This window comes from Bos taurus, chromosome 14 (genome assembly GCF_002263795.3).
Source record: "Bos taurus isolate L1 Dominette 01449 registration number 42190680 breed Hereford chromosome 14, ARS-UCD2.0, whole genome shotgun sequence".
In the NCBI taxonomy this organism is placed as follows: Eukaryota; Metazoa; Chordata; class Mammalia; order Artiodactyla; family Bovidae; genus Bos; species Bos taurus.
This window is the reverse complement of record NC_037341.1, coordinates 65,040,741-65,056,414: the sequence shown is the minus strand read 5'-3', so window position 1 is coordinate 65,056,414 and position 15,674 is coordinate 65,040,741. Positions and strand designations below refer to the sequence as shown.

The 15,674-nt window shown below is 35.7% G+C and overlaps 1 protein-coding gene across 31 annotated transcripts in view; it reads left to right on the top strand.

Annotated features, from left to right (window-relative positions):
- VPS13B (vacuolar protein sorting 13 homolog B) overlaps positions 1-15,674 on the top strand; it is an 806,276-nt gene that overhangs the window by 203,154 nt on the left and 587,448 nt on the right. The window contains exon 1 of one of the 31 annotated variants that reach the window (XM_059874357.1): positions 4,453-5,361. The exons of the other annotated variants lie outside the window; for them this stretch is intronic. Coding sequence (XP_059730340.1) covers positions 5,262-5,361 — 100 coding nt within the window. The 5' untranslated portion in view covers positions 4,453-5,261. Of the gene's footprint in view, positions 1-4,452; positions 5,362-15,674 lie in introns of those variants that run through there. 31 annotated transcript variants of the gene reach the window in all.

Genomic DNA, 15,674 nt, shown 5'->3' with positions numbered 1-15,674 from the left:
CCAGTCATCATGTATGGATGTGAAGAAGGCTGAGCACTGAAGAAGTGATGCTTTTGAACTGTGGTGTTGGAGAAGACTCTTGAGAGTCCCTTGGACTGCAAGGAGATCCAGCCAGTCCATCCTAAAGGAGATCAGTCTTGGGTGTTCTTTGGAAGGACTGATGCTAAAGCTGAAACTCCAGTACTTTGGCCACCTCATGCTAAGAGTTGACTCATTGGAAAAGACTGATGCTGGGAGGGATTGGGGGCAGGAGGAGAAGGGGACGACAGAGGATGAGATGGCTGGATGGCATCACTGACTCGATGGACGTGAGTCTGGGTGAACTCCGGGAGTTGGTGATGGACAGGGAAGCCTGGCGTGCTGCGATTCATGGGGTCGCAAAGAGTGGGACACAACTGAGCGACTGAACTGATGTGAACTGAACTGAACTGATTATTCTCCACGTTCTCTCATTTCATTGTGTTTTATCCCATTTCACAATCCCTTTAGTGTTGTAAGTGTTTTTAATGGATAGTGAACATTTGTAACATAGTATTTAAGAACGTAATCGTCAATGTCAAACTGGATTCAAGTTCCGGTTTGGTTATATTATGTGACCTTGGACTAGTTACTTAGCCTCTTAAATACTCAGTTTTTCAGCTATGACAGTACTAAAAAGTACTTACACTTATTAGTAAGTAGTATAATAATACTAATACTAATAAGTACTCATGTTCTTTTTGTATTATTTTAGAAAAAGTAATATAAAGCATTGTGCATGTTGTCTTGCACATATTTAAAGGTTCAATAAAACTTAGCTGTTTTCTCCTACAGTTTCAACATCTTGAGGAGAGGAAGAGTGTGTGTTTGTTTGTTTTGAGAGTGTTTGTCTTGCTCTTAGTTGCTTGCCAGGCATTTGCCACCTTTCTTTGAATACTAAGAACTCAGTATTTAATTAGAATGAATATATTATTGGTTCTGTAAGTTTCAGTCTACTTTGCTGATTTTCTTTAGTGGTTACAGTCCTTCCTTGCCAAGTACCTTGACTTAGGAATTAGAACAATTTTGATTTATTTTTTGAGTTTGGACAAAATGAAGAGATATATGTATTTTAGTCTTTCTTATTTCTGTTTACCTAACACTAGTAACTTTTTATTTATTTTTATCGAAGTATAATTGATGCACAGTATTATATAAGTTACAGGTGTACAATGTAGTAATTCACAATTTAAAAAGATTATACTTCATATATAGTTACCTTGGTGCTGTATCCCTCATGTTGTCAATATTGCCTCGTAGCTTATTTTATATATAACTTGATCGTGGTTATTATTTGAATATCATTCATTTTTTTCAGCTTTATTGTGATATACTTGACAAAATCGAAAGACTTGGTGTATTACATATTTGAGAGTTGTGATGATTTGATATACATATGTGTTGTAAAAGGATGAATATATACATCACGTTTCACATGTTTACACACATGCACACATGTACGTATTTAATGTGGACATTTACATTCTACTCTTTTAGCAAATTTCAGTTATTCAATTTAGTGTTATCAACTGTAGTTACTGTATTGTACATTAGATCCTGAGATTTTATTCATCTTGTAGCTGAAAGTTTGTATCCCTTTATAAACTTCTACGTATTTCTCCCACTCTTCTGCCCCCGGCAGCCAATTTTAAGTCTATTAGTTTGGCTATTTTTTTGAATAAGTTTCCACATATAATTGATAATATAACAGTATTTCTCTTGGCCTGTGTGGCTTATTTCTCTAAACATAATTCCTTCAGGGTCCATTTATGTTATTGCAAACATCAGGATTTCCTTTCTGATGGCTGAATGATAATTTCATTATACACACACACACACACATGTACACACACACATGCATGCACACATGCACCATACCTCTTTATCCATTCCTCAGTTGATGGACACCTATTGTTTTAATGTCTTCATTATTGTGAATAATGCTTCAGTGGACATGGGAAAGCAGAGATTTCTTTGATTAAAATATACTGATGTTTAATGCCAGGTTATTTGTGAGTATAAGCCTCATAATCTCTATAGGCTGTCACCTACCATTGTTCCTCTCTGTTCTTAGGTCAAAAATTGATGGGTGCAAGAACACAAATCTTTCAGTATTGCATATTTTTCATATGAAAACTTTGTCCCCTAGCAGTAGCTGAAATTTCTAAAATATGCTGTTTTGTAGGCTGCACCAGACCTCTTACTATGGAGTTCTCTGAGGTTGGAGTTAGATCTTGATAATTAAAAAACAAACACAAAATCCTTTTTATGTCAGTCCAGCACAGATGGAAGGGTCAAGAACTGCTCCGAATAGCCCACAGGCCAAATCTAGCCCACTGCCTATTTTTCTCTGGTACACACGGGGTTTGTTGAGTTCTTTGCTTAGTTTTTGTCTGTGGCTCTATTCTACTACAATAAGAAGTGTTGAATAAATGCAACAGAGACCTTATTGCTCACAAAGGCTAAATATTGACTATGTGGCCGTTTATAGAAAAAGTTTGCCAAATCATGCTTCAAGTTTGAGCCTGATCATCACAGCTTTGCCAGTGTTCTAGACTTCATGTTACTACTTGAGGTAATTGGTGAATGGGCCAAATTTTTTTATTATCTTTTCATTTCTTGCCTAATGGATTGTGATCTATTGGAGGTTGCTGCTGTGTCCGACTCTGTGCAACCCCATAGACGGCAGCCCACCAGGCTCCCCCGTCCCTGGGATTCTCCAGGCAAGAACACTGGAGTGGGTTGCCATTTCTTTCTCCAGTGCATGAAAGTGAAAAGTGAAAAGGAAGTTGCTCAGTCGTGTCCAACTCTTAGCGACCCCATGGACTGCAGCCTACCAGGCTCCTCCGTCCATGGGATTTTCCAGGATTGGAGGTTAGGTACCATATTTTACAGGCTTTGAATACCTCAACACTTACTATGGTTAAAATTTTGCATATTTGAGTCTAAGTAAATGTTCTTTAATTGATGCTGTTGGCTTTAGGTTATTGCATGAGTGTACCAGCAAGGGGCAGCGAGGAGCTTTTGCCTTGGACACTTTCAATTCTTTATTTTTTACTTATTTATTTGTAATATTGCAACATGTTAAAACAGATTTGATAATAGTTTACAATATTACCAAGCCATAATCTTAAAATCATTGCACATTTCTGTTACTTTTCCATTTCTGTAATTCCTTTCAGTCTTCATTGTTCTTTTTATCTGTTGTACTTGAGTTTTAAATCTATCTCAGATATAACATGGCTTCACCAGTGGCCAGGGGTAAAGAATCCTATCGCTGGGTCGGAAGATCCGTTGGAGAAGGAAATAGCAACCCATGCCAGTATTCTTGCCTGGGAAAGCCCATGGACAGAGGAGCCTGGTGGGCTGCAGTTAATGGAGTTGCAAAAGAGTCAGACACAACTTAGTGAGTAAACAACAACGGCTACTAAATAGCATATGACATTTTTATCCTTGTTGCTCTTTTAAAAATTTTCCTTCATTCATATTCAGCAAATTTCAACAATGATTGGGGTATGTATGTCTTGAAAATGCTTTGGGGTCTGGCAGATATGCAAGTGATTCAGTTTTAATAACAGTTTAGCCCTATTTCCAGACCTTTAATGGGTCAAAATTAACTTAAGTTTTTAGTGTGGTTACAGTAATTTTAAAATTGTAGGTTGCTCAGGCAAAAAAAAAAAAAAAAAAAACCAGGAAGACATCCCATACAGGCTTCTGTTTTATTCCCCTGGATTGATTTATTCAACTAGTTTTCAGCTGTTACTTCACAAACTTTAAGTTTTGTGTCTCACCATTTGTATTCCAAATACAGTCAATTCATATACATGTGTTATGTATTTATTAAGAAAGTAAGATCACCATCTTAAAAAGATTTTTTCATTTGAGTTGTTGAATTAAGTGAGTATGTTATTTAGGGCAGGGGAAAAAAAGCACTCAGGCAGGTTGCTGACTGCAGTCCAAATGGCTGATCAGAGAGTCTTTATATGCATTGGTAATGTGTTGTGCAATATAAGCTGAAATATATTCCACCAGGGAGGAAAACGGAATAGGTTACATACGCTGTTCCTAAGTGCAATGAATGTAAAACTCCATTACTCACTTCAGGCAGGTGCTTTTTATATGAGGCTTTAAAGAAATATAAAACTGCTGGTGAAATGATTGGTTTGTACAGACACCACTTAGCTTCTAGTGCTTTGACCAGATAAAGAGGCTCAAAGTATTCTTGCAAACATTTCTTGAATGAGTCAGGGAGTGAAGGTTAATATTCTCTTGATGTAATAACCTGTCAGAAGTGTTACATAGTATGTGAAATTTTTCTCTGACTTGCTTATGAAAAATTACTTTCAGGGACACATTGGAATAGTTCTGTAGTTTTTCTTTTTATCTAGTTAATGATAAAGAAACACCACTTAACAAACTTATTTTTAAAGATAAGTGTATTTTAAAAGTATTTTCAAAGAATTTCTTAAGTAATAGTTCACTGTATTTTTAGTGTTCCTTCTTTAAGAACTGTAGAGTTTTATATGCATTAAAAATGTGATAAACCTTTGGAATATAAAATAACTCTTTTTAGGATAGCTCTACAACAAACTGCTGAACATCATGAGTGATTAAAAAGTATATTGATTAGCCTGTAAAGATTTCTATTGATTCCACCTACATATACAAATGCCTATGTTTCTCTTAACTTGTACTCTTAGAATAAGCACCTGTTAATAGTTTAAACACTGAACATTCTTCCACAAATGAATTTTCATAAACATGAAGTAAAAGGGAGATGGAAAAGATAATAAATGGGTACTTTTCAAACTTCCTTTCAATTTTAAATATGTGAGCCAGTGGGTTTTCCTTTTCTTTTGATTGACTTTTCTCTCCTCTCTTTCTCTGTATTACTGAAGTGAAATTCACATAATATACAATTAACAATTTTAAAGTATATAGTTCAGTGGTATTTAGTGTATCTACAATGTGGTGACCCTTTTCATCACTCTCTCAAAACATCTTTTCCCCTTGGAGTAATCACTTCACAGTCTCTCCTTTGCCTCATTCCCTGATAATCTCTAATCTGCTTTCTGTTTCCAGTGAATTTGCCTATTATGGAGATACCAAGAAAAAGGAATCATATGATATGTGATGTTTATCTACATTGTTGTGTGTATAATTAGATAAGTCTTACTGCTGCATCATATTCCATGGTATGAGTTTATCACAGTTTGTTTTGCCAGTTATCTATTGAAGGACATATGAGTCATTTTCAGTTTTTTCCTTTCTCATCTGTACCTCTTATTTTTCTTTCTTGTAATGCTCTAGATAGAACTTCTACCATTATGTTGAAAGACAGCGGTGAGAGCTGACATCCTCGCTTTTGTACCAATCTTTGTGTGAAAACGTTGAGTTTTACACTGTTAAGTAATTTAAGTTGTTTTTGTTGATGCTCTTTCTAATGTTAAGAAATTCTCTATTCCTGTTTCCTTGAAAGTGTTTATCATGAGTGGGTGTTGAATTTTGTCAAATGTAATTTTATACATCAGTAGATGATATTATGATTTTTATTGTTTAGCCAGTTACTATGGAGGATAACATTGATATTTCAATATTGAACTAAAAAGCCAATCCTGGAATAAATTCCACTTGGTCATGATTATTTATTTATATTTTTTATTTATAGTTATATAATGACAAACTTATTGCTGAATTCCTTTTGTAATGTTTTGTTGTGTATTTTCACATGTATATTAATGAGGAATAGTTGTATATAATATTCCTTTTTTTTTTTTGCAATGTCTTTTTTTAGGAAGTAGGGTAATTCTAGCTTCATTAAGTGTTTCCTTCTGTTCTTTATTTTGGAATAGATTGTTTTGAAGGGACATCCAGTTCTTCGTCAAAGATTTGATAAACTTTCCATGTGTCCCGGATTTACCATTTGGTGTTTTTTGCATTTTTCTTGACTTACTGATCTGTATCATTAGAGCTGTCACATGTTGTATGCAGGCTTGTTTGTAGTATTTTTCATTAACCTTTTGATGTTTGTAGTCTGTTGTGATACCTTGTTTCATTTCTGATATTGGCAATTTATGATCCCTTTCTCTCTTTTCCTCCTTCTGCAAATTTATCAATTTCAATTATTTTTTAAAAAACAGTTATTTAAAAATCAACTTCATTAATTTCTGCTCTGCTTTCAGCTTATCATTCTCTCCTTTTTCTATGTTTTGAGTGAGAGCCTAGATTATTGACTTCAGACTTACTTACTTTTTCCAGTGTGTACATTTGCTGCTATAAAATTTCCTTTCTGTACTGCTTTAGTTGTGTTACATATATTTTGATATGTCATATTTTTACTCAGTTCTATGTATAAATTTAATTTTTCCTGAGTGTTCCTCTTTAAATTATGGAATATTTAGATCTGCTTAATTTCCAAGTAATTGGAGATTTCCCTATTATTCTTTTCTTATGATTTCTAATTTGAATGACTTGTGGTCAAAGAAGAAACTCTGACTTCAGTTCTTTTAAATTTATTGAGCTTCTTTATGGCTCAGCGTATTATGGTCTATTGAAGTGTATATTCTGTAGACACGTGCAAAGAGCGTTTCTTCTTTTGTTCTTTGATATCACAGAGAGCTTATTGATTGGTAATACTTTTTTCCATCTTCTATAGCTTTGTTGATATTGTAGTTTTTTCTTTCTGTTGTTAAGGAACTGTTGAAGTGTTCAATTAGAAATGCGGATTTATTTCTCTTTTTATCAGCTGTGTACTACAGTTTTTCAGCTGTTAGTTTCGTATGCATTTAGGATTGCTGGGTATTTTTGGAGTATCTCCTATGTTACTGTTTTTTCATCTCTTAAGTCTATTGTATCTGATGTTAAGCATTCCTGCTTTTTTATTTTTTTAAAAAAATTGAGATTAAATTCACACACAATATTTACCATTTACCCATTTTTAAACACACAACTTAGAGGTATTTATTGTATTCATAAAGTTGTGCAACCATCACCACTGTCTACTTTTAAAACATATTTTATCACCTGAAAAGAAACCCATATCCTTTTATTGATAACTCCCCATTCCACTTAACTCCAGCCCCCAGCAACCACTAATTTATGTGTTCTTATGGATTTATCTATTCTCAATATTTTCTGAGTGGAATCATGCAATATGTTACCTTTTCTAGCTGACTTCTTCCACTGAGTGTGGTGTTTCCAAGGGTCATCCATATCTTGGCATTTATTTTTGAATATTAACAGCAGTGCTGTTATGGGAACATCCTTGGGTAGGCTTTTGAGTGGATGTGTGTTTTGAATTCTCGTGTGCCACCTTGGAGTGGCATTGCTGGACCGTGTGTTACCTCTTTAACTCTCGGAGGAATTGCCAAATTGTTTTCCATAGCAGCTGCATCGTTTTACATTCCCACCAGCAGTGTAAGTGTGTCAAAAATTTCTCCACTTCCTCACCAGTACTTTGGATTGTCTCTCTTTTTAGCCATGTAATTGTGTGAAATTATGTGTCACTATGTTCTGTTTTCTTTAGATTAATATTTTGTGATCTATCCTTTTCTGTTCTTTTACTTTCAACACTCTTACCTCATCTTTGAAATGAGATTTCATAGATAGCATATGGTTGGATCGTGTTTAGTCCACTCGACCAATCTTGTCTTTTATTAGCTAGATTTAGACCATGTACATTTCAGGTCGCCTTTGGTTGATTAGGCCTTAAGTCTGCCGTTTTAGTTTTCAGGTTTCACTTTCTGTTTGATTACTCTGTTTCTAATGTCTCTGTTTTCCTGCCTTTTGTTACTTGAATGTTATTTAGAATGCCATTTTGATTTACATGTAGTCATTTTGAGTGTACCTTGTGAAGGGTTTTTGATGGTTGTTTTGGGTTTACATTTCAAATATCTAACTTACTGTAGTCTACTGGTATTGTCATTTTTATAGTTCAACTGATGTGCAGAAAGCATACTTAACTTTGTTTCTTAAACCTCTCCTGTTTATAATACAGTTGTCTTCGATTATTTCCTCTATGTATATTGAAAACCACATCACATATGACTTTTGCTTCGACGTGGAACATTTTAGAAAACTCAAGAAATGAATAAAAGTCTGTTAATATGTATCCTATTTTTATTTTATTCTTTTTTCCTAATATTTCACAGGTCCTTATTTTAAATCCTTTTTGCTTGGAGAACTTACTTTATTCTTTAGGAAAAGTCTACATGTTACAAATTTTCCTACTTTCCCTTCATCTGAGAATGTCTGGTTTCTCCCTTCAAATCCTGAAGTTTTTTTCAGCAGTTGAAAAATGTTGTGCCACTTCCCGCTGTGGTTTAAAGTAAAAAAAACAAAAACAAAAATTACTGTCATTTGAGTGGACGGAGGAGCCTGGTAGGCTGCAGTCCATGGAGTCGCTAAGAGTCGAGCATGACTGAGTGACTTCACTTTCACTTTTCACTTTCATGCATTGGAGAAAGAAATGGCAACCCACTCCAATATTCTTGCCTGGAGAATCCCAGGGACAAGGATCCTGGTGGGCTGCCGTCTCTGGGGTTGAACAGAATCAGACACGACTGCAGAGACTTAGCAGCAGCAGTAGCAGCAGAGAGGAGCCTAGTGGGCTGCTGTTTGTGAGGTTGCACAGAGTTGGACACTACTGAAGCGACTTAGCAGCAGCAGCAGCAGCAGCAGCAGCAGCAGATCTTATTTAAACTTTCTAGTTTATACAGCTTCATCTGATGATGCTCCAACTGTGGAAGGGAATGTGTACCCTTGTTACTCACTGGTGGAGGTAGAAGTCCGGGTTTTCCATTAGACTTGCATTGGTATCTAAGGCTGGTGGAGTGGACGGTAAGTTCTGGCCCAGGGTGAGAATTCTAGCTCTTATACAGAACTCCAGTTATAATTCTCTGGCTTGCAGTGATTGGATCACAAGACCTCATTGCTGTTCTGCATGAGGTCTCTACTGATACCGTGGTGGTGGTAGTAAAGTTGCTTATTATTGCTGGAGGTTGGTGAAAGTCCTAACTCTCTGCAAGGGCTTCTTTGATCCCACCCTGGAAAGTTGAGGGGTGCCTCCTTATTGCTGGGTTGGGTTGGAAGTCCATGTTCCCTATTAAGTCTCCTCTGTACTACTCAGGTTGGAGCACTGGGTTTCCTTGTTAGAGCATGTTGAAAGTAGAAGTCTAGTAGACCTTTGCTAGTATGGTGGGAGTTGGGACGACAGTTTTTTCTGTGGTGTTTACCTGGAGTAGAGCAGTTATTATCTGTGAGATTTTTGTCTTGCTGCTGATGCTTTTTATTCAGTTACTTTGGCTAGGGAGAGTGAAATTTTGTTAATAAATTTTATGTGTACCTGTTGGCCTTCATGGGTTGCTGGCTTCTTCAGCTTCCAGTCTGGAATATGTGAGGCAAAAACAAAGCTTATGCACCTCACCACTGTGACTGTCTTTGGATCCTGAGGTCCCTAACTGATGGGCTGCCTTCTTTCCATCTTTCAGAGTCTTATTTTTGTTTTATATATAATAATGGGATTTTAGGTGTCCTTCACATGAGAAATAGGAGAAAATCTATTATGTCTTCCTGTAAGTGAAACTAGTTTGTTTCTATAATGAACTGAGAAATATCTTTTAAAAAGTCTTGATTATGTTTCTTTTTGGTTAGAATAAGGGTGAATGTGACTATGAGTCGATGCTATTGTTTCCTAGCCTAAACATACCTAACTCTCTGACAGAATATTTTACTCTGAATTTGGCAATAGTAATGTTTGTTATTTAGGGATGTGGCCTGCACTGATTCATGAATAACTTAGAGTCCAATTTATGTATAGATTGGACTATCATTTCTGTTTCTCCTCCACTTGTGTATTTTTTGTTTGTGTTTCGTTAACAAAACAGTGTAAAGTAACTCATCTCCCTCCTTTTCTTTCTTTTTTATTACAATTATACAAAATAATGATTCAGTATTTTTATAGATTATACACCATACTCTACTTGTGTATTTTAGACTTTTGAGATCTTCAGTTACTTACTTTTTATTGTATTTGGATTATTTATTGGAAAGCTTAGTGTTATTTGTAAATTTACATATTGACCTCTGTTTGTTGTCTTTCCTTTAACTTGTAATTTTGGATATAAATGCCAGAATTAGTAGGGGGATTTTTTTTGTCATCGTCTTCAGAGTCTACCTACAGTTGTTGTAGAGTATGATTTGTTTGCGATCTTTAATATGAACCCTTATTTACTATATGAAGGTATTAAAGCTTCGAAACTGATTAGTAGGTCAATTTTTAGATTATATATGGAGTTTTTTGCCACTTTCTATTTAATTTCTAATATTTTTCCATGTGTTATTTTCACTGTTGTAACCATGTTGCATGCACTGTATTATATTCTATTATTGTTTAACATTTCATATAGATACATTTTGCATATTTCACATAAACATCAAGTAACACAGGTTTTTAAATTAATAATGAGATATTGTTGTTTCATAATACACTTAACTATTCTCCTCTTCTGACATTTAAAGTGTTTTCTGACTTTTGCTGCTGTAATTAATATTGCTATACAGCATTTTTCCTTCTTTTTAATTATTTATTTGAGATAAATTCCCAGGAGTGAATTACTTGGTTATGGATTATAAACCTTAACAAGTAATGTATTTCTCTCTCAAATTATTCCATGAATATGTAATGCCACTGGTAATGAAGGATAATGGTTGTTTTAATAAAACCTCAACAACTTTAAATGCTGTTGCTTAAATTTTCATTTTTCCTTTAACTCACTTTTCTTTAGTTACAGCAAAATTGATCTTTTGTCATATTTCTTTTTATTGCTTACATTTCCTGTTTAGGTGAATTTTCTTTTGTATTCTTTATCATTCACTGATTCATGGATTTATTTATTCATTCAGCTAGGTTGTAGATTTAATGAGAGATGAGCCTGAATTGATCTTGTTTATCCCTATAATCCTTGACTGTGCATGGTGTATAGTAGTGTTTAGTAAAATGTAGTGAATCAGTGAGTGAATGAGACATGAGAGTCAGTGCTATGCATGAAGAACCATTAATAGATGATCATCCTTAGGTGATGCAGACAAAAGCTTGCATCCTCAAGCCTGAGTGATTGCTTTTGACAGTGAGAAACGTCCAGAGGTATACGTAGTAGGCATTTGATTTTGTCCTTGGAGGTGAGTGATTGAAATAGGAAGAATGAATCTTGGTTGTATGCAGTCAGAGTTCATACAGTAAAAGAATGCTTGATAGAGTCAAGGTTTCATAGTGGTTGGATATTTGGCTGGGCACTTTGACTTGTGGTAGAATTGACAGTGCCTTATGGCAGAATTAAACTAAAGGAAGAAGAACGATCTTTTCCTGTGCAGAGGGACTGAATGTTGTATTTATTTTCATATTGGTGTGCCCTTTACCACCTACCTCTACGTACACTTACACATGCACAAACACACGTTTCCTTAAAACAGTGAAAAAAATCCGCCTGAAATGCAGGACGATCTGGGTTCGATCCCTGGGTCAAGAAGATCCCCCGGAGAAGGGAAAGGCTTCCCACTCCAATATTCTTTCCTGGAGAATTCATGGACAGAGGAGCCTGGTGGGCTATAGTCTATAGGGTTTCAGAAAATTGGACATGACTGAGTGACTAACACTTTGCCCTTCACTGTGATGTCTTTTATTTTGCCAGCTAGTAATTTAGCATCCTTTTCCAGAATTAAAAATTTTTTATTAAAAAATCTTTATGACTTTTACACAGTAGTCCTTCTTTAGATATTTCTACCAGTAGTTATTAATGAGAATTTATTTTCATGTATTTCCATCTCATATGTGTTAGGAAATACCTAATCCAAGAAGCAGATTTTTTTTTTAAGTTCTTTTGTGGGTATAATACTGAATGATCATAACAGAAATTATTTTATTATTCAAACTAAGAACTTTTATGTATAGAATAACCAAATATAATAATGTACCACTTTATTATTTGTCTCAAAAAGTAATAATTATTGTTCTTTATCTGACAGTATAGCTCTAGAGGCTAATGGGAAGTAGAAAATGTTTCAAAAGTTATTCTTGCAATATCAATCTGTAAATTGTATTTTTGAAAATTTTATTTTTCTCATCTTTCATTAAAGTTGCTGACATTACCTAGTTCATAGTTTTTCTATCATATATACAGAAACATAACAGTTCCATTTAGTGTAATTTTTCTTTGCCTTTAAAAAATGCTGATAGTATATCACAATATTGTTCTGTCAAAGGCCACTTTTCCTTTCCAGGTCCTGTTATACAATCTTTAATTTCCTACACTGCAGCTAATCATTGGCTTTTAAAGCTTAAAGAAAGGTTCAGTTGAGTTCAATTCAGTCTCTCAGTCGTGTCCGACTCTTTGCGACCCCATGAATCCCAGCACGCCAGGCCTCCCTGTCTATCACCAAATCCCGGAGTTCACCCAGACTCACGTCCATCGAGTCAGTGATGCCATCCAGCCATCTCATGCTCTGTTGTCCCCTTCTCCTCCTGCCCCCAATCCCTCCCAGCATCAGAGTCTTTTCCAATGAGTCAGCTCTTCGTATGAGGTCGCCAAAGTACTGGAGTTTCAGCTTTAGCATCATTCCTTCCAAAGAAATCCCAGGGCTGATCTCCATCAGAATGGACTGGTTGGATCTCCTTGCAGTTCTTTTTTTTCACATGAAGAAAGTGAATCATAGAGACTTTAAATCCAAAATTATACAGCTATTTGATGGCAGAATTTATACTAGAATAAAAGTGTAGTGATTTATTAAACTCCCTTATTACTCCTTATGTATAAACTGAGCTTCCCCCATAAGCTTGTATTGTTGGTAGTGATAGTAATAGTGAGAATATACAGGCTAACATTTATTGAATCCTAACATGCCAGATACTCTGCTATAATTTCTGCAAGGACTATTCTGTAAGGTAGCTAGTGAATTATACCCACTTTGTAATTATGGAAACAAAATTGTTAAACTAGTACATTTTGGGATTTATAATGTACTTTGTATCTCTGCATAACCTCTAGTGTTTAACCTCAAAAACTACTTGTTGCTTCCTCATCTAGCGTGGGTGTAATCCTAGGGAGGAAAATGTTCAATTATGGTGTATATTTACTTAAGAAACATAAGGCATAGCGTGATGTGACTTCTATGCCTGGTAGCATGGTATGATAATTACCTGAAATCCTTTCCTTTTTGAACACCCATGCTGGAAAATGTATAACACATACAACTCTTATTAGTAAGTGAACTGCTGAACCTGTGAGAAAGAAAGGAAAAAAATCCCCTAACAAGGAGGAATGGAAAACTAGAGTGGGAAACAGGTATTCATGCTCTGACTATCCTAATGGGCTTTGGCAACTCAGTTACCAGTGGGCTTGGCCTTTAATCACCAGAAAGGGGTGGAGACCAAAAAGGAGGAATTGGGAAGTGATTTCCATTTTCCTGAGCTCATAACTTCTAAGGACTAGTAGAAAGATGGAGTGTTTTAAAAATCTGTCCCACTCTCGTTTTAACAAAGAAACTTCTTTGTTTTGGCCTTAATGTGGAAGACGGTGGGTGTTTTCCCTGTGAATTTGTAACCACAGTCCTGTCAGCGCTCAGATCTTAATTTCTTCATGGTCTAGGAACCATCAAACTAACAAGTTTACTTAAAATGTGATCCTGGGTAGACTGGTTACATCTCTGGGTATTTAATAGTAAACACAAATATTAATATTTGCTTTGGCATATACCCTTAACTCTGGCAATGTTTTTTTAAAAAGAAAGCCTTTAGAAATGTAAACCCAGAATCCCAAATTACCAAGAACTAGCTAGCTTTCTTGGTATACCTGTTTGTCCTTGCTTGCGCACTCTTGTTGAGACTTCCACTTCCCTCTCATGTAATAAATCTCCCTCTTATCTTGCTTTCTCCTTTTATTCTTCCCCTGAAATGATAATGCTTAGTTTTTATTACACTATCAACCATTTAGAAGCTCTTCGCTACTATAAAATGTGCTCTAATAACTTTGCTAAGATGACAATTCTTTCAGTGTGTGTTTTAAAAGAATTTGCCTTTTTCCTCTACAGAAACTTTTACTCTTTGTTCATTATCTTGTGATTCTTTTTATTTTTGTGTGTCTGGAATGAGTCCAGCCTGTTTGAGTGACCTTTTGTTTTATTTTATTAAATTATCATTTTTTAAAGCCTGTAACAAAAAGGGCAGTTCTGTGGGTCCTTACAATCTCCACTGTTTTTTTAGAGGCAATCATTTGTGGCTTATTCTTAGTTCAGTTCAGTTCAGTTGCTCAGTCATGTCCGACTCTTTGCGACCTCATGAATCGCAGCATGCCAGGCCTCCCTGTCCACCACCAACTCCCAGAGTTTACCCAAACTCATGTCCATCGAGTCGGTGATGCCATCCAGCCATCTCATCCTCTGTCATCCCCTTCTCCTCCTGCCCCCAATCCCTCCGAGGATCAGAGTCTTTTCCAGTGAGTCAACTCTTCGCATGAGGTGGCCAAAGTATTGGAGTTTCAGCTTCAGTATCAGTCCTTCTAGTGAACACCCAGGCCTGATCTCCTTCAGAATGGACTGGTTGGATCTCCTTGCAGTCCAAGGGACTCTCAAGAGTCTTCTCCAACACCACAGTTCAAAAGCATCAATTCTTTGGCACTCAGCTTTCTTCACAGTCCAACTCTCACATCCATACATGACCATTGGAAAAACCATAGCCTTGACTACATGGACCTTTGTTGGCAAAGTAATGTTTCTCCTTTTGAATATGTTATCTAGGTTGATCATAACTTTCCTTCCAAGGAGTAAGTGTCTTTTAATTTCATGGCTTCAGTCACCATCTGCAGTGATTTTGGAGCCAAAAAAATAAAGCCTGACACTGTTTCCACTTTTTCCCTATCTACTTCCCATGAAGTGATAGGACCAGATGCCATGATCTTAGTTTTCTGAATGTTGAGCTTTAAGCCAACTTTTCCCTCTCCTCTTTCACTTTCATCAAGAGGCTTTTTAGTTCCTCTTCACTTTCTGCCATAAGGGTGGTGTCATCTACATATCTGAAGTTATTGATATCAAGGCAAATTCTAGGAATCAGCAAACTAAAATGGACTGGAATGGGTGATTCTTAGTTATTTACCTCTAAATTTCTAAATAAAATGCTTATATTGAAGTTTTCTTATCTTTTCATGTTTAGTTAGATTTTATAATACTATCTATACATACTATCTATTACAGTGACCCTAATGCCTTAAAATAGCATAAGTTTACTGTTTTATTACAGTTCTGTAGTTTAAAGTCTAAAATGTTCTTGTACTAAAATCAAGGTGTCAGTAGAGTTGTGTTCTATGAAGCCTCTAGGAGAGAATCCATTTCCTTGCTTTTTGCACCTTATATAGGCCACCAGCATTCCTTGGTCTAGTCCTTACGCCCCATTTTCAAAGCCAGCAAAATGCATTTCTCTGGTAGTGCTTCTGTCATGACATGTCTTTCTCTGACTCCTATCTTCTGCTGCCTTCTTTTAATATTTTTAAAAACTCTGATGTTTACATGTGTTCCACCTGGATAATGTGGGATACTCTCCATATTTCAAAGTAGCTTATTAGTAATTTTAATTCTTTTTTTTTTTTACCTTAATATTCCTTTGTCATGTA